This window comes from Ictidomys tridecemlineatus, chromosome 7 (assembly GCF_052094955.1).
Source record: "Ictidomys tridecemlineatus isolate mIctTri1 chromosome 7, mIctTri1.hap1, whole genome shotgun sequence".
Classification (NCBI taxonomy): Eukaryota; Metazoa; Chordata; class Mammalia; order Rodentia; family Sciuridae; genus Ictidomys; species Ictidomys tridecemlineatus.
The window spans coordinates 128,392,721-128,411,920 of NC_135483.1; the positions used below are offsets into that span (position 1 = coordinate 128,392,721).

Consider the following 19,200-nt stretch of genomic DNA (forward strand, 5'->3'; position numbering starts at 1 on the left):
CCATGGTTCCAAATATCTGTGATAATCTTAGCCCATGAAATATGATACAGCCTTCCTTCTTCTTTATGCCCCTCTGAACTAGGGATGGCAATGGTTTCCACTGGTTTTCGTCTCTCTATTGCCTCATAGTCCTCTGCTTCTTGGCTCCATCACCTTATAGCTAACTTCAACATTAAACTCCCCAGTACTCCAAATTCTTTCATAGTGTTTGTTTCCTGGTTAGACTCTTACTTATACTCATGTGTACTCTGAACTTGCATATTCCATATTAACATTTTTAAATCTGTACAAAAGGGCAAACCAGAAACTTGAAGAAATAAGCATATTTTATAAGTTCTGTGCATCTCAATACTATGTACTCTAATAGTTTTAAAGTATCAATAACAAAGATACAAAAACTTCAGAAGACAAGTTCCAAAAAGAAATCTTCATAATGCATGCTATTTCTAGGTCTTATTCACTGATTACTTTAACCTTGAGTATATCTTTCTGCTGTTCTAGTTTCTGATTCAAAATTAAGGATATAAGAAAACAAATTAACCCAAAGACTACTTTAAAAATACAAAGTCAAAGTCAAATCTTTTCCACCGAAGGTCTTAAGAATGCTACAAATATGACATTTTAGAAAAAATAAGTAGAGGACACTGCAGAAAAACATTCAACAGTCTTTATTATACCTAATGAAAAAAATTAAAATTAAATTCTGACACTGTAGCACTTGTGTGTGAATGCCTAAAACTTATTCCAACTATTAACCAGCAAAATTCCTAAAGTTTATTGTAATAGACACACATTTAAAATTAGATTTCTTTGACATATTTGGTCCATGTTGGACAAAAATAATTAAAACACACTGATGGAAGATGTGGACACATTTTTATAGCTTAATAAAAAAATCAATAGTGCTTCCTTCAGGCCCAGGGAAAGACCAATTAAATAGACTATAAAAGTCAAAATAAAGCTACTATTTTTTGCTAGACACTTCCAATATTTGTATAACATCCTAACTTTTTGTAAATCTACTCATTGATTCAATTTGTACCCTCAGGCCAAAAATGAAAAAAAAAATAAAGTCTTAACAAGAATAAAAAGATTTAAAGGTGTATCTTTATCAACAGATATTTCTAGATGATTGCAATTCATTTTACTAGACAATAAGCCAATGATGACTTGTGCAAAAATGCTGATGATTAAAAAAGAAATCCTTGAGAAAGCAACAAATGTGAGTGAGAACATGGAGGAAAAGGAACTATTACACTGTTGGAAGGAATGTGAACTAGTACAGCCACTAAGGAAAACAGTATGGAAGCATCTCAAAAAAAAAAAAAAAAACTAAACTAAAAATAGAACTACCACATGATCCAGCTATACAACTGGTAATATTTATACAAAGGAAATGAAGCCAGCATTTAAAAGAGATACCTGGTGCTACTCACAATAGCTAAGTTATGGAGTCAGCCTAGGTACCATACTGTCAACAGATGAATGAATAAAAAAAATGTGATATATGTATATAGGTATATACGTATGTATAAGTGAACTCCTTAGTATGTACACACACACACACACACACACAAACACACACACACAATAGAGTAATTATTCAGTCATGGAGAAGAATGGAATAATTCCATTTACAGGAAAATAGATGGAATTGGAGGACATCACATTAAACAAAATAAGCCAGACTCAGAAAGACAAGTATCACATGCTTTCTCTCATATGTGAAAACAAAATAAAAGAAGAAGGAGGAAAAATAGGAGGTAAGAAGAACGAAAGAAGAGAAGAAGAGAAATAGAAAAGAGACTATTGAAGAAGGGGAAAAGGTCAGGGAGGGTGGGAAGAAAGAGGAGGGCAAGCAGAGATAGTAGGAAGGATAGATATAATTAAAACACAATATATGCATGTATGAAAATATCACATTGAAATCCATTGGATTTTACAATTAATAATTAGTTAATGCATATAATAATACTGATAAGTAAAATAGCAATTATTTGAAAAAAAGTACAGAAAAATGAATTCATAAAAAAAATCAGGAACCGGAAGTCTCCTGTGTGTGGTTTATTATAATGACCCAAGATAATAAAACCCAAAATAGGCATCTTGGAATACTGAAAAAAACCCTTTGGACCAGAGACTAATCTTTATAAATAAACATCAGTAGCCAGTAATTTAAGTGTTAGTTAAACATATGCATAAATTTGCCAAATTCACTGGGATGTATATTCAAGATTTCTGCATTTTACTGTATGTGAATTATACCTCAATAAAGAACTACCAACATAAATATAAAGGAAAAACTATACTAAGATGCAACTTTTTATCTATCAGGCTGGAAAAATTCAATTTTTATGGGTACCTATTAGTTATATGTAACAGTGGGTTTCACTGTGTCATATTCGTATATGCACATAGCATATTTTGACCCACTTCCACTCCCTAGTACCTACTCTTATCCTTCTTTCCCTCTTCCCCTGCTGCCTTTCCTCTTCAATAATCATCTCCCTTCTACATTCATGTTATATTTTATATTTTCTAGATTGCATATATAAAATAAAATGTGCAATACTTGTCTTTTTGAGTCTGTATTATTTTTTAACATAATCTCTGATCCATCTATTTTCCTGGAAATGACCTGATTTTTGTTCTTCTTTATGTCTGAATAATATTTCATTGTGTATATACATTTTCTTTATATATTCTTTTATTGACAAGCACTTAGGCTGATTTTATAATTCAGTTATTGAGAATTGTGCTATAAAAAATATGGGTAGGCAGGGATTTCTATAGTATGTTGACTTTAATTCTTTTTGAATACATACTGAGGCTTAGTGTAGCTGGGTCATAGAGCAAATCTATTTTTAGTTAAAAATTCAAATATTTAACAAAACATTCTGTGGCTATTTGGAAGCAGGCTCTCTCATAATGCATTCCAAATAGTGGGAATATAAAATGACACAAGAACCACAGAAGGAAATTTGGATGTGTATCACAATATTTAACATGGATATACCTGGCTAACTAGCAATCTCACTTATAGAAAAATCTCTGAAACCCATATTTGTAAAACATAAAAAGATATATTTACAAAACTATTCTTTACAGCACCATTTAAAATTAAAAAATTGAAGAACAAAAATTCCATCAATAAGTATACTTGTCAAAGTACATTGAACCTGAATCTGATCAATTCTGTCACTATAATTACCAATTTTCTGAAAATACAAGAGAGAAAAACATGTTCAGTGACACCACCAGGATAGAATCAGCATAGCATAATTCAGACTGGGAGAAACTATAAAGAAAAACAATACGACATTTTCAAAAATCACAAATATACAACAGAATGGTGGGGGAAATCTTAAAAGTAAAAACTAATTTCAATAGATGAATTTTATTAGATGTTCATTTGAATAAACTTTAAGAAAAAGTTGAAGGCAGAGGAAGATGGCAGAATGGAGCTAAGCAGCGAATCCAGATCTCCTCAAAATAGAGAAAATAGGCAGCAAAAGGAAAAGCAGAATTGAGAAGTGGGTAACAAAATAAATGCTCTAAGATTCACTATTACAGTCTGCAACCTGGAGAGACTGGAAGATAGGTTACCAGAGTAGAAAACAAACTAAAAGTTCCCTAACCTTGAACCAAATCTGTGGAGGAGAAGAGGGGAGGAACATTAAAGAAGAAGGGAGTAGACATTCTCTTAAGGGCATCCACTTAAAAACTCTTGGAAAGACAAACAAAATTTAAAGTGTGATGGTAACAGCAGGGGCCTTAAAGTGCAAACAGCTTAAAACCAAATTGTGAAAAGAAAATTGAGTCGGGAGTCCACAGCTATCTCATGGACCCTCAGCTGATCAGTCGCCCTGTTAAATCAACCTGGAGTCTTCCCACACTCAGACAGCTAGCAGCAAATGAAACCAGAGGTAAATCTCCTGCAGTGGAACCTCTTAAGAATCTAACCAGAATTTCTAGAAGGACCATTACTTGCTGAAACCCACTCTGCGTCTCTCTCACTATGAACAAGGGAAACAAATACACTGGTAAGGATCTGTGCCAGTAAGTGTGCCTAGCCCCACTAAGCTCTGTGCAGTGACCAGTTGCTCAATTCAGACAGAGGCAACAACAAGGCAGCTTTGACCCTGAACAAAGGAAAGGGGAGTCACCAAGCCCTAACCACTGACACTGAGGGAAGGAACCATGGGAAGTCTAGAGAGAGTGCCTGGGATCATGGGGCCATACCAGAGGGATGCTGCCTGAATATCCAGTGATATAGAGACCCAAGAGGAAACTACCAGAGTCTATGCAGCAGGAATGGGCAAATTCCAGCCTTAACAGGTGTAGAGCCTGAACTGTGATCACAACTGGAAAGTGACAGGGCATTGTTTGGGCACCTGGAGACTTAGTAAGCATAGGAAATCAACACCTGCCATTCACAACCCGGGGCAGTGGAAACTAGAGTCCAGGTGAACACCAGAGGCCCTTCACTACAGCACTTCAGAAAGCACTGTCAGCCAGGGGAATACTTCTAAACCACAGAATAGCCACAGAAAACCCACAACCAGAGTTCCTGCACTCACAGACGGCCACCTTAACTACCACAAAATGGATCCAGTGGAGGGAAGCAGGTGTGTGGAAACCCACAGCAAACACAGGGCACTTCAGAGCCTGCATCATGAACTACTGCACACAACAGAAATAGCCAACTCACAACTCTTCACTCTCCAAGCTTCTGTGCCCCTGAAACTTCAGAGAGATCTATAGCCATAGACTGATGGACATCTGCTAAATGTCCAAACCCCAATGGAATCCAGACAAAAAATACAACAAGAATTTTTGTCACTATGACATAGTATTTAAACAATTCTAATATCTAATTTGATCATATAAATTACTCTTTGATATGAATAATTGTCAATCCAAGAGCCAAAATTGTGCCTTCAACTTATTTGAATGTATTTCATCTAATAGTTTAAATCATTAATTGGAATCAGTCTTCCTATCTTTGTTTTCTTAGCTCTAGTTTATATTTCTTTCTTTTATCCCCTGCTCATCCTCTTGCATTATCCACTACTGCTGCAAATACCACCCATTCATCTATTTCTCCTTTCTGCCTTGGTATAAATTCTCCTTTTATTGCACCCACTTCCTTCTCTCCCCACTTCCCTCCCTCTTTTTCCCTCTCCTATTTGTCCAATTTTTCTTCCTCCCCCTTTTAGCCCTCACTTAAGATTATAGTAGGTTTACTAAATTTAACAACTAATGTTTTGACCTATTGCAGAACTTTATTATAGGTTTATACCTATTTGAAGAAATGCAGAGAACAATTGCAACAAGTTTTTGTGTCTTGTAAGGTTGAATAGAACAAGGATTGGCCTGGAAGTGATTATTGTAAATAGGGCTCGTGAATCTCTTAAAATAGTGTTGATATTCGGATCAGAAGAGGTCAGAGATTGACTTAAAATATCATTTTCTGGATATTTACCAAACCAAGACTCTTAAGAAAAAGAAGTCAGAACTATACCAGTAGATGGGTAGATATAAAAACAATATGAAAAAAAAACAAGAGAAAAACCATAACAAACAGCCCATAATGATTCAACAACAGACTTTATTGACTCCACAATGGAGGAAATGTCAGAGAAGGAATTTAGAAAGTTCATAGTTAAACTGTTCTATGAGATAAAAGAAGATATAAAGCTGAAATCAGAGAATATACAAGAAGAAAAAGATCACTTCAATAAAGTAATAGAGATTCTGAAAAAGAATCAAACAGAAATTCTCAAAATGAAGGAATCAATAAACTAAATTACAAATTCAGTGCATTATCAAGAGATACTCAAAATAGCAGGTTAGAGAGGGTCACTTTCCTGTTGCTGTAAGGTGTGAAACCAAGAATACAGACATGCAGCTTTTTGGCAAGATGAGAAAGGGGAAACTTTCTTGAAATTTACTTTGGACATTCAAAGCAGATCAGGGACTCAGGTGGTTGGATATTACAAATTAAAGAAGAAATCCCTAGCACTGCTGCCACCAGCAGTGTGCTGCTGGATGTGATCTCCCCTTGTGCAAAAATAGTGGAGCCATACATCAATTAAAGGAACCCCATTTTTAGGAGGTCTGAGATGTGTCTAGATATGGAGAGATCAGAGATCAAAGACACTGACCAACTAATTTGAAAGGTGTTCTGCAAATATTATTGCATGGAAAAAAAGCTACATCTCTCCTAGATACCAGCAAAATCAGAGGAAGGAACCATTTTGCAGCTCCAGCATGGGGAATCCAAACCAGCATACTACAGGGACACAGCCACATCAATGTTTATAGAAGCACAATTCACAATAGCTAAACTGTGGAACCAACATAGATGCTCTTCAGTAGATGAATGGATAAAAAATGTGGCATTTATATACAATAGAATATTATTCAGCAATAAAAGAGAATAATATCATGGCATTTGCAGGTAATGGATGGAGTTGGAGAAGATAATGCTAAGTGAAGTTAGCCAATCCCAAAAAACCAAATGCTGAATGTTTTATATAAGAAGGCTGATTCATAGTGTGGTAGGGAGGGGGAGCATGGGAGGAATAGATGAACTCTAGATAGAGCAGAGGGGTGAGAGGGAAAAGGAGGGGGCAGGGGTTAGCAATGATGGTGGAATGTGATGGATATCATTATCCAAAGTACATGTATGAAGACACAAATGGGTGTGAATATACTTTGTATATAATCAGAGATATGAAAAAATGTGTTTGATATGTGTAATATGAATTGTAATGCATTTCACTGTCATTTATTTTTAAAAAATTAAAAATACCTATAAGTAAATATCACAAAGATCAGTAGAGGCAAGGGAACAGGAGGAGGGAAGAGAGGAGGGAAAGGGAAACTAAATTAGAACAAATTATATTCCATGCTTTTATAATAATGCCAAAATTGATTCTGTTTCATATATAACTACAAAGAACAAATCAAAAAGTTTGAGACAATCAGGCAAATTTAACATTCACTAGATATTTGAAATTATTGAGACATTAATATTTATATGTGTGTGGTACTATAGGGCTTTTTATGTTCTGGTATTTTAGATTTACATGCTGAGATATTTACAGATGAAATATTATGATGTCTAAAATTTGCTTAAAAACAATCTGGTGCAGGGGATTACAGAGAAAACAATAGCCAAAAGTTGATAATTATTGAAGCTAGATGATTCTATGTAGAGATAATAATACCATTTAAACTAATATTTCTTATTTATAATTTTTTATAAAGTTTAAAAAAGAATTAATAAAAGGAAACTTGGGCAAGAAGAAATATTCATTCTTGTTAAGAAAAGAATTCAACCAAAAATAATAATGAAGATCCCTTTTATACTTACTAAATTGGGAATGAATAGTTATCTACAGTGTATGAAAAATTGGTCTCGTTCTCAACCCAAATCTACTCTAGGGTTTTAGTCCAAATCTATTCTACGGCTTCAACCTTTGAAAGACTCAATGTTTGTGTTATGGTTGGATATGAGATGGACCCCAAAAGCACATGTGTGAGGCAATGCAGGAAGCATTAGAGGTGAAAAGATTGGGTGATGAGTGTTTTAACCTAATCAGTATATTAATCCCTTATTAGAGATTAACTGAGTGGTAACTGAAGGCAAATAGGATATGGCTGGAGGAGGTGGACATTAAGGATGTGTCTTTTAGGTATATATTTTGGATCTGGTAAGTGGAGTCTCTCTGTGCTTATTGATCATATCCTGAGCCACTTTCCTCTACCTTTCCACTAGGATGTTCTGCCTCACCTCAAACCCCAAGGAATGGAGAAGGCCATCTACAGACTGAGACCTCTGAAACCATGAGTCCCCCAAATAAACTTTTCTTTCTCTTATTGTTCTTGTCAGGTATTTTAGTCACAGCAGCAAAAAGGCTGACTAAAACAGTGCACCTCATTGTCTCATCTAGCATCCAAAAATTGATTGTGGTCAATGACACAGTGATTTTATAGATGACTATCAATTCTAATCAGTCCAACATTGTCAGTAATACAACAGGCAAATAGCTAATTATTCTAATATAACCTGAAACAACAGTCTCTCTCTGTGCTTTAAATTTCAACATTTTATCACTCCATCTTAATATATCTATGTTGCCAAAATAAAATGCTATAATAATTAATGTGATACAACTGTTAATTTTGTGCATTAAAAAATGTGCATATATAAAAAGGAAAATAGATTGATAGTTAATACAAGGATTAAGACAGAATATATTAGCTATGAACATTTGGATGAGTTACATTTTCTTTCTGAGTCAATACCTTTTATAAAAAGTTCAATAATAAAATAAGAAAGAATAACAGATAATATTGTAATTATAATTCTACTTAGTATAGACTGTTTGATACATTAGCATCCATAACATTAAAATATAAACTTCTAAGGGTTTTATTTAACTTCCAATTATTTAATTCCACTTAAGCCATGAATCTTTCAAGGAAGTGCTCTCATCTTAAAAATAAATTAAAAGCAGAAGGTCACTTGCTACCTGTAAGCTAAATGAGAAGGCTAAACTTGGAAAATCAGATATAACAACATTTCTAATTACATCTTTCTTAATCCAGATATAGTGAAAAACAAAAACTATATGAAGAAAAAAAGTGTTAGAACATTATGAGGTATCCAGGACACCTTTTGTTCTTCCTATCCACAAAGCAAAACAATAGAAAACACAAAGATGCTTTAAAGGAAAATTTCTTTTCATTATTAATCTATGAATAATAAAAAATCTAAACAAAAACTTATCAAAATGATTACTACTGACAGTGACTGAAGACAAGAAATTTTTGAGGTTTTCCAAGATATAAATCCATGTACAAAGTTTTCTAGAACATAATGGAATTAAAAAGCTTTTTCTGAATTATATTCCAGTATGAACAGAAAGCTAGTGATGCAATCTAAAATGCCAGTTGAAAGGAGCATCTGTTTAACTTCAAAAACATTCAATACTGTAGCCAGAGATGCAGTCTAGCAGCTGACAGTCACGAAAAATTAGTTCTTCCTAGGTTTTTGAAAACCACAATAAATAATTAAAAATTTTAAATATATTTACTCTTTGATAGTTAAGTCAAAGATATATTTATTTGCCTTGACAAAAAAAACTGACTTTAGACACTTAAACTTTCTACATTCAACCAAATGCCTTTTTTGGTACATCTCAGAGAGATAAATAGATGGATGAATAATATTAGGAATATACAGGTACATATTCCAACATTGAGAAAGGTATGAAGATTATGTGTTGGTATCAATAAAATTAAAACAATACCTTGGAAAAGAAATTTGGTAATAGATCTCAAAAACACTAAAAAAATTCATCATAACTTTTGGCTCAAACATCCCAATGATGGGAATTTATCCCATGGCAGTAGACCATTCTAAAATACTGAAAAATCTCTGTGCATGACGATTTTTGTAGTAGCAGGAAGACTAACATCACAAATATCAAGTCCTGGTAATGCATGCATCTTTTTCTATTTGGAATACAATGCTTGTCACTTCTGTATTTGCTTAGTTAATTATAATTGACCTTGAGCTTTCCTCAGAAAGACCTTTCCTAATCACCCAATCAGGATCAAATCCTTCATTATACATGGGTCAACGTGTTTTTATTGCAGTTTACACTTAATGTAATTTTATTTCCTGACTTACTTAATAAGCACTGTCATCCCTGTCCCAGCAGACAGTACACTCCATGAGGGTAAGGGTTGTGTTGTTCACTACTGTATTTTCAAGGTAATTGGTAGGCACATCAAAATATTTTTGACTGATATAACAAGATAACAAATAATACATAGATAATGTGATAAAATGTTAAGAGAAGAGCTATATAGAATTTCAGATCTGTGTTTATCACAAAAGAAAATAAAATATATATTAAATATTTATGTTTAATATGTATTTTATTTATATATGTGTTTATGTATGCAGTATGTGTACAACATCTCAGAATGGAAATCTAGTATGAAAATAGATTTATTAGGAAGATAGTTATGTGACTTTTTCTATTAAATTTATTTGTACTCGTAACATAATGTTATTTTAAATTTATATATAAATCAAACAAATATTACCTTAGTTTTTAAGTAGTCACCTTAGTTTGAAGAGATATTGCTCATGGATATATTTCCCTAGAATAGGTATCAAATATGCTTTTGGAATCATGGTTGCCTTTTTAAAAAGATATTAATGATAAAATGTCATACAAAACTAACAAATACAAAAACTTTAATTGCAAATGGAAACTTGTAAATTAATGTGCTGCTTCACCAAACCAGTTTTTCAAAGAATCCTAGCAATGAAAATAACATTTTTAGTGAATATTGCACAAGAAAAAATATACTTCATTAATAATCGTAACTATCCATGATCCTAAAATACTACATATAATTATTTGTACATAGACCCCCTTTCAAATTTAGTTCAGGTTGATGATTCCTAGGCCTGGAACATATATTTGAACAAAAAAATTCTAGAATATAGAGAATCTGTGGGCACATTTATATAATATTGGAAAGGAAACTTTAAATCAGTTAATAATCCATGGCTGAAACTTTCTAGCCAGCTTTACTTTTCAGATTAAGTTGGAAATTGTTGAAAGCTAATGAAATAACTATGTTTCCAAAGCAAATTTGAATTCAGTCCTCATAGGTTTGAACATTAAACAAGTAACGCATGTAAACTATATAACAGTGTCAGAGAACATTCAATAAATGTTAGCTGCTGTTCACTATTATTAATAGTTGGGAGACTCTAAAAACCATTTACACAGACACTTAGTTTTGCATTTGCAATGTAAATAATATTATACTTCTTTGTAATCAATTTTACCAAACTATAAAAACACATACACTTAAAACTTCTAACCTTTAGTTCTGTAGAAGCAGAAGCTAACTTTTTTGCTTCAGTTAAAGCCCGCAATTGTTGATAGTCTACTGGCTTGTACATGGTGCTTCTCATCCTATTTTTCATACGGCATACCAGATTATCTATTTTTTTATAAAAAGAGAAAAGAACAAAGAAAAGTATCATGTTATTAAAGGTTAAAATATAATTAACGGGAAAATGTGAACTTCAGATCTCATTTTAAAGTATTTTTAAAAGTATTATATATGTGTATAATATGTTACAATGTTCATAATATATTTTAACCTCTATTTTAAGGAACTCTTAGAATATAGCCACTATATTCCTTGCTCAATGTTACTTCAAAGAGCATTAAAAGAACAATTCTATATGTTAATATATTATGGACCATCAAATATTATAAGCCAAGTATGAGAAATGTTAAGTCACTCTTTTTATTTAAAATATGTTAAGGGGCTGGGGTTGTGGCTCAGTGGTAGAGCGCTTGCCTAGCACATGCAAGGCCCTGGGTTCAATCCTCAGCACTACATAAAAACAAATAAACAAAATAAAGGTATTGATAATTACAACTAAAAAATAAATATTTAAAAAAATAAAATGTGTTACGTACCAACTGTATCACATCTTTATTAATAAAATTACATATATAGTTTTCAAGTCATATATGCATTTCTAGATTTAATAAGTAGAAATAATTTAATTAAATTTGAAAAAAGGTTGAAATTAAAAACCAAATTTTAATAGGTCAAATAAGATCATAATCATGCAAAATATTTGGATATTCTATACTCAAATATATACAAGATCCTGGTTTAGTACATTAACCTTTTTTGATAAAGCAAAACATAAGTAGAAAATGCTCTAAATCCAACTAGCATAAAGTATAATAGTTTAGGTGATTCAAACAAAAAATGTACTCTCATCTCAAATATGTGAATAATCAATCTGTGCTACATAAATTAAGTAGGATTTACTTAAGAAATCATGGACTATATGACTGACTATAGGAAGTTACCAAGTGATTTCAGGACCCCAAGTGATTTCAGGACAAGTACAGAGGAGAGCAAATTTGTATTAGCCACTATGAAAGATTAAAATAAACCCTTATAAGGTCAATCATTCAATGTAATCAGAGAATGAGCTTTTACATATTGAAGATTTGGAAATAAACATGCCAATTTTATATTGTTTCAAAAGTGCATAGTCCACTGTAAATCATAAAACAGAGTTGAAAATTTAAAAAAATATATGAGCTAGCATTTCTCTGAATCATCATGAATGGTCAATCTCTATTATTCATGTTTTCCATATCTGTCAAGGAAACAAGAGTTTAAGTTTCGCAATTTTTTTTCCATTTTTTCTTTTATTAGTGAATTATACATAACAGTTGGAGTCATTTTGACAAAATCATACATGCATGGAATTCGACTTTCTCCATTTCAGTCCCTGGTGCCACTCACCTTACCTTCCCCTCCTCCCTCTGCCTATTCTGCTTCTTTTACTCTCTTGGTCTTCCTTTCACTTATTTATTTATTTTTGATCGATGCTTTATAGATATATATAAGATAGAATTCACTGTTGTATATTTATAAATGCATAGAGCATGATTTTTTCAAATTCATTTCACATTTCCTCCCCTTTTTCATCCCTTCTTCCTCCCTCAAGATCTCTTCTTTCTATTCTGTGTTATTTTAAAATGCTTCTAAAGATGTGTTAATTGAACTGCATTCAAAAGTGAAGCTCAGCCTGGTGTGGTGGTGCTCCCCTGTAATCCCAACAGCTCAGGAGGCTGAGGCAGGAAGATAGTGAGTTCAAAGCCAACCTCAGCAATTTATCGAGGCCCTAAGTAATTCAGTAAGACCTTGTCTCTAAGTAAAATATAAAAAAGGACTGGGGATGTGGCTCATTGGTTAAGTACCCTTGGATTCACTCCCCAGTACCAAAAAAGAAAAGGAAAAAAAAGTGAGGTCCAGAACTGGGTGTCACAACTCTTTTCTATTTCATTAAAATTTGCTTTCCCTACCCCTAGAAGCTCCCTTCACTAATGTTTTTCTTCTGTGCCATTCTTGCTCTTGGTCACTCCTTCTAATCTTTTCCTCCTTAATTCTCCTTTATTGGATTGTCTCAACTGATAACTATTTGGTGATTAGAAAACTGCGTATGTTTCATCTTGAGTTCCCGGGGAGAAAGAAACTATAAATTGAAGAATAAATTACTCACTACTGCTATTTCCAGTAACATAGCAGTACTTGTGGTGGATATGGAGATGAACCAGGAAGATTTCCCTCCCAGAAACGATTTGATGACTGGTTTGGGGGAGTGTGGCCTTCAGACAATGTCCAGCTGTCACCTCCTTTGGGGCTGGACTCAGGTATAGAGAACAGCCTAGTCCAAGGCATACCCTTTCTGGGACAGACAATACCCTTTGAGTGTGCAAGGCAGGGTATAAACAAAGTTGGGGCCAACATGGGACACTCTGATGGGAAACATTTGTTCAATAGCTTCCTGCTGGGTTAGTCTAAACATTGTTGGACCTGCCCTGGAGTTGACTTCTTCATCTGCCCAATCCTGCCTTCTCCTCCTTCCTTTCATAGGTATGGGTCCCTGATAAATATTTTACACCCCCAAATCTCCCTCAGCATTTATTTTCTGACAACCCAACCTGCAATATAACACTGAACTGAGGCAATATCTTTCTCGGAGCACATTGCCTCCAGGGCAAACAGATTGGTCAGGTGGCTCTTTAAATAACTGTACCCTCTATTCATAAAATTTTGTTCCATATCTACTAGACGGAACTACCCATATATAATGGTCTTTGCAATAACCTAAACCTTCTTTAATGAAAGAGAATGTAACAAAGATCCTTGGTTTTTGAAAACTCTGCTACAATACCATGGATTCTGTTAACCATATATTAGCTTTAGGAATACAGAGATAAATTCTGGTGTATAATTTCTACAGGGTCTCTTCTCAAGAAAGTCTTGTTTAAAACTTTAATAACATTGGCAATCCACCCTGGAGGCTGGTTTATACTCATAAGCAAACCTTATCCATTAAAATTATTCATCCAAAATACACAATCTATTCACTTTAACCACCTCTGTGTGACTCAAGCCACCTCCTGCTTGGGTTTAGAAGCAGTTCCACTTTGTATCTGCCAAGCCCATTCTCTACACAAGTAACCTCGTAGTGACTCTAATCTGACCTTACTTGAAGTCCTTCAATGGTTTCTCACTACCATTTTAAAATAGTCCCAAACTCTTCTATTTTTTTATTTTTTTACTTTTAGCCATATGTTTTTATTAATACTTACGTACATTTTATGCATGTATATAAACACTTCTCATTTACATATTTATAATTTTATACTTTTGCTCTTTCAAAACCCTCTAGTATAAATTTAAAACATTTTTGATTGGTACCTAGTACACAACTAAAATTAGATGACATAATATTCTCTTAGTTGACAAGTTTTCCTATCTGGGAGTAATAAATATCCTTCTAGATGAAGTCTTGGAACAAATAAGAACATACAACCATAATGATTAATTTACAGCTTTATAATATGAGTACTGCTTGATCACTGTGAAAAAAGAGAAAAATTGAAGAATAAATTGGTAATCACCTATATTTTTAGCAAAGAGATTATTTTACTTTTTTATTAGTTCATTTTAGTTATACATAATAATGAAGTTCATACTGGAATAATTGAACAAGCATGGAACAAAACTTGCACAATCAGTCCCTGGTAATTCCCCCTTCTCTCTCTTCCTTCCTCCCCTATTTCCTTTTCTCTGTTTTAATGATCTTACTTCTATTTATTTATAGGTTTTTAAAAATCAGTGCATAATAGATATACATAAAGGTGAAATTTACTGTGACACACACACACACACACATGAAAGTTTGGTCAAATTCATTCCACTGTTCTTGCCTTTTCCATTTCTCCTTTCACCCCCTCAATTCCTTATGGAGATTCCTCAGAAAACTTGGAATGGAACCACCATTTGACCCAGCTATCTCACTCCTCAGCCTACAGCCAAAGAACTTAAAAACAGCATACTACAGTAACACAGTTACATCAATATTTATAGCAGCTCAATTCACAATAACTAAACTGTGGAACCAACCTAGGTATCCTTCATTAGATGAATGGATGAAGAAACTGAGGTACATATATGCAATGGAATATTACCCAGCATTAAAAGAGAATAAAATTTTGGCATTTGCAGGTAAATGGATGGAGTTGGAGAACAGCATGCTAAGTAAAGTAAGCCAATCCCAAAAAACCAAAGGCCAAATGCTCTCTCCGATAAGAGGATGTCAATCCATAATGGGTGGGGGCAAAGGAAAAATGGAGGAACTTTGGGCAAAGAAGAGGGAAGGGTGGGAAGGGGGTATAGGGGCAGGAAAGATGGTGGAATGAGGTGGATATCATTACCCTAGGTACATGTATGACTTCATATATGGTGCAACACTACATCGTATACAACCAAAGAAGTGAAAAGGTGTGCTGCAATTATGTACAAAGAATCAAAATGCATTCTGCTGTCATACATATCTAATTAAAATTAATTAATTTTTTAAAAAGCACCCTAAAAATAAAGTCAATTTTCTTTTTATACTCCACTGATTACTGATCTCACTTCTATTCTTATGGAATCTGCCCACCCCACCCCAACTTTTTCTTTCTTTATTTCTTTCTTTTTCTTTTCCTCCTTAATTTGGTCTAGTTTTTATATATGAGAGAAAATATTAACCCCTGATTTTTTTGAGTCTGGCTTATTTCACTTAGCATGATGTGCTCCAGTTCCATCCATTTACCAGCAAATGCCATAATTTCAGTCTTCTTTATGGCTGAGTAAAACTCCATTTTGTGTATATACTGCATTGTTTTTTAATCCATTCATCTGTTGACAAGCACCTGAGCTAGTTCCATAGCTTGGTTATTGTGAATTGTGATGCTATAAATACTGATGTGACTGATATTAGATTTTTTGGAAATATACCAAGGAGTGCAATAACTGTTTTATACAGTGGTTTCATTCCTAGTTTTTTAAGGACTCTGCTTTCCAGAGTGGTTGCACTAATTCGTACCAACCAACAACTTATGAGTGTTATTTTTCCTCCACACGCTCTCTCAAACTTATTATTAGTATAGATCATTGCCATTCTGACTTTGGTGAGATTAAATCTCAATGTAATGATTTGCATTTCCCTGATTGCTAGAGATGTTGAATATTTTTTCAGATATTTATTGGTCATTTGTATTTCTTCTTTGAGAAATGTCTCTTTAGTTCTTTTGCCCTTTTGCTAATTAAGTTATTTGGCCAAACTCTTTTAAATGGATTATAAAATCTAGCAGATCTGAATTTGGTCATCTCTTCTTGCATCTGTTTTACATATTCCAAATACAGGTATCTATTTCTCAAATATGCCATTTCATTCTGAATCAAGGCCTTCCTTCTTGCCTTTCCCTCTGCCTTAAAGATATTTCCTACTTCTCTTTACCTGACTGGTTTCTGATCAGCTTTTAGCTCAACCAATGTGTCACCTCAAAGAGACCTAATCAGGCCTCTCCATATAAATAAGGAAGAACCTCATATTCCTTATCCTGTTCTTTTCTTTTCCATGAAAATTTGTATCAGTCTTCATATTTGCATATTTACTGGTTTGATGCCTAGTCCCATTCACAGACATGTGTACTCCATCTTATTTCTGATTATATCCCCAGTGCCTAGTATACAGTAAATATTCAATAAATATTATTTGAGGAAATAAATAAAAGGGGCTGGTAGTAGCTAGCTGTAGGTCTTCTAGCCACTCAGAAGAATGGCAATAGTTCCTAAGTATACACCATAATCTCCCTTCCTCCTACTATAACTTATCAATTTCTTTTCATTTGCTTTAATAGTATAACCTACAGACTGGAGTGGCAAATTTAAATGCCCTTAGGAACCATTAGATAAATTCAGTGAAAGAACTGAAAGGGGATACAAACCAAAAGAAATATTAGAAAAGAAGAAAAAAATAAGAGAATTCCATATCCAAAGATAGTCAAATACATTTGTTTTCTTTTTATGACATCACTACCAGACACATAAAGGAAGCCTCCAGAACAAATCTAGGTTGGTTTGTTAGTTTGGGCCTACTGCTGCTTGTCTGTTGTTTTCATAATTATTCCACCCATAGCTCAACTGTCCAAGTTTGCCATCTCTATCTAGTAGGAGACCTTACTAATTCTCTAGTTGATTTCAGTTTCATCTTTCCTCAGGGGATAATGCAGCTACTTTAGACCTAATTTTCCTTGGTGTTGAGATTCAGAGATTCAGGCTCTGAAACAAAATGGGGTTTTGCTTCTTCCCTTTCGGCTATCTTGGTTTGATACTCTGTCCACACATTCTCCTTGGCTTTCAGAAGAAAATCATGCAACCCAAATGATGTTTTTCACTATTTTTACAAAGTACAAATTTTAACTGTGGCCATAAGAATCTTATAGTAGAGGGCTGGGGTTATTGCAGTAGAGTACTTACCTAACACATGTGAGGCACTGGGTTCGATTCCCAACACCACTAAACAAACAAATAAATAAATAAATAAAGTTACTAAAAAGAAAGAATCTTACAGAAGAATTCATTCTTATAACCAAAGATGTAACCAAAACTTCATCTGTTTTCATGAACTTCAAAAATAGTTTGTTTCCAACTATACAGAAGATCATGTGGAAACTCTTCTTGACCAACATATTTGAATCTTTAAATATAGATAATGCTCACCTTCCAAGAATGTTGAGGGCCTCAACACTAAGGAATCATTAAACTGAGCTATTAAAAAACTGATTTAATTGCAGTATTTTTATGTCAGAAAACTGAATAAACATTCAGATTTAGAATTTGAAAAGTTCAGAAATAATTTACTTCGTCAAGCTTCTCATTTTAGCAACTGAGATGACTGAGGCTCAAAAAAATAACCAAAATCACATACCTAATCAGAATTACTACAGTTTCAAAATCTCATAATATAAAAATCTCTCAAAATGAAGGTTTATTTATTATCAACATAGTGACCAAGCCCAACCTGAACTGAAATCACTTGGTGCTTATTTAATGTTAGCATTCACATGTGCAAAATTTGTGCAAAAATCATAATATACTTAATTATGTAATACTGTTTCAGGCCCCACTGTGGTTTTAAATAATTTAGGGTATATTTTCTATAATACTATTCTAAAAATTTGAAAAACTCAAAATTAATTGGTTAATACACAGTTCATATAAGGGATTTTCTTTGTTGTTGTTGTTGTTCTTTTGGTACAGGGGATTGAACTCAGGGGCATTCAACAACTGAGCCACATCCCCGCCCTTGTTTGTATTTTTTATTTAGAGATAGGGTCTCACTGAGTTGCTTAGTACCTCGCGGATGCTGAGGCTGGCTTTGAACTCACAATCACCCTGCCTGAACCCCCTGAGCCTCTGGGATTACAGGTGTGCGCCACTGTACCTGACCATTTAAGGGATTTTGAAACTACTAAAACAAATACTTTCTGAGTCCAAACAAGTGCATATTATTTAAGCCATATCAATTTTATGCTTACCAATAAGAAATTCAAAGTGGCTACGTCAGCCCATTGTTTAGAAGGATTCAGGCTGAGTAACTTTTACTTGAACAGAATTTTTCTAGCTAAATAATTTAAGAGCACTTAACTTTGAAAATTATTTCACATTCACACTATATGACATTTTAGAAATTCCTTGAGTGTTATCAAAATGTTAAATTTTTAGATATATTCAACTACTGAAAATATTTTTTATAACTTTATTTATTTATTTATATGTTGTGCTGAGGATCTAACCCAAAGCTTCACACATGCTAGGCAAGTGCTCTACTGCTTAGCCACAACCCCAGCCCTGAAAATATTTTAAGATACATAGTTTCATGAGAAATTTCTTAAGAGTATAAGAAAAGCACTATGATACATAATGCAATGATAGCTTTCTGGGGGCTTAAAAGGTTAAAATATTTTAATATGAAATTTATTTGTGCAGATTTGGCAAAGAATCCAAACCTTTGTTAAAATAAACACAGCCTAAGTAGTCTCTACAGGGTAGATGAAAGATGACTTCTCTAAAAAATGAGAGGGAAAAATACCAAAGAGATCATTTATATAATGGGGCAGACTTTCACATTGTTAAAATTTATGTTATCCTTTAATACTCTGAGGAAGAAAAAGTTGTATTTAGGCTAAAAATTGGAAAATATAGGTAACTTGTTAATTT

At 33.5% G+C, this 19,200-nt stretch overlaps 1 protein-coding gene across 5 annotated transcripts in view; it reads right to left on the reverse strand.

Annotated features, from left to right (window-relative positions):
* Ccdc148 (coiled-coil domain containing 148) overlaps positions 1 to 19,200 on the reverse strand; it is a 314,744-nt gene that overhangs the window by 192,539 nt on the left and 103,005 nt on the right. For 4 of the 5 annotated variants that reach the window (XM_040294330.2, XM_040294328.2, XM_078017449.1 and 1 more), the window contains 2 exons: positions 17,458 to 17,496; positions 10,922 to 11,043 (listed from right to left, as the gene is read on the reverse strand). In XM_040294330.2, the coding sequence (XP_040150264.1) occupies positions 10,922 to 11,026 (105 nt within the window). In that variant the 5' untranslated portion in view covers positions 11,027 to 11,043; positions 17,458 to 17,496. The remainder of the gene's footprint in view (positions 1 to 10,921; positions 11,044 to 17,457; positions 17,497 to 19,200) is intronic. The other variant, XM_040294329.2, reaches the window with a different exon arrangement.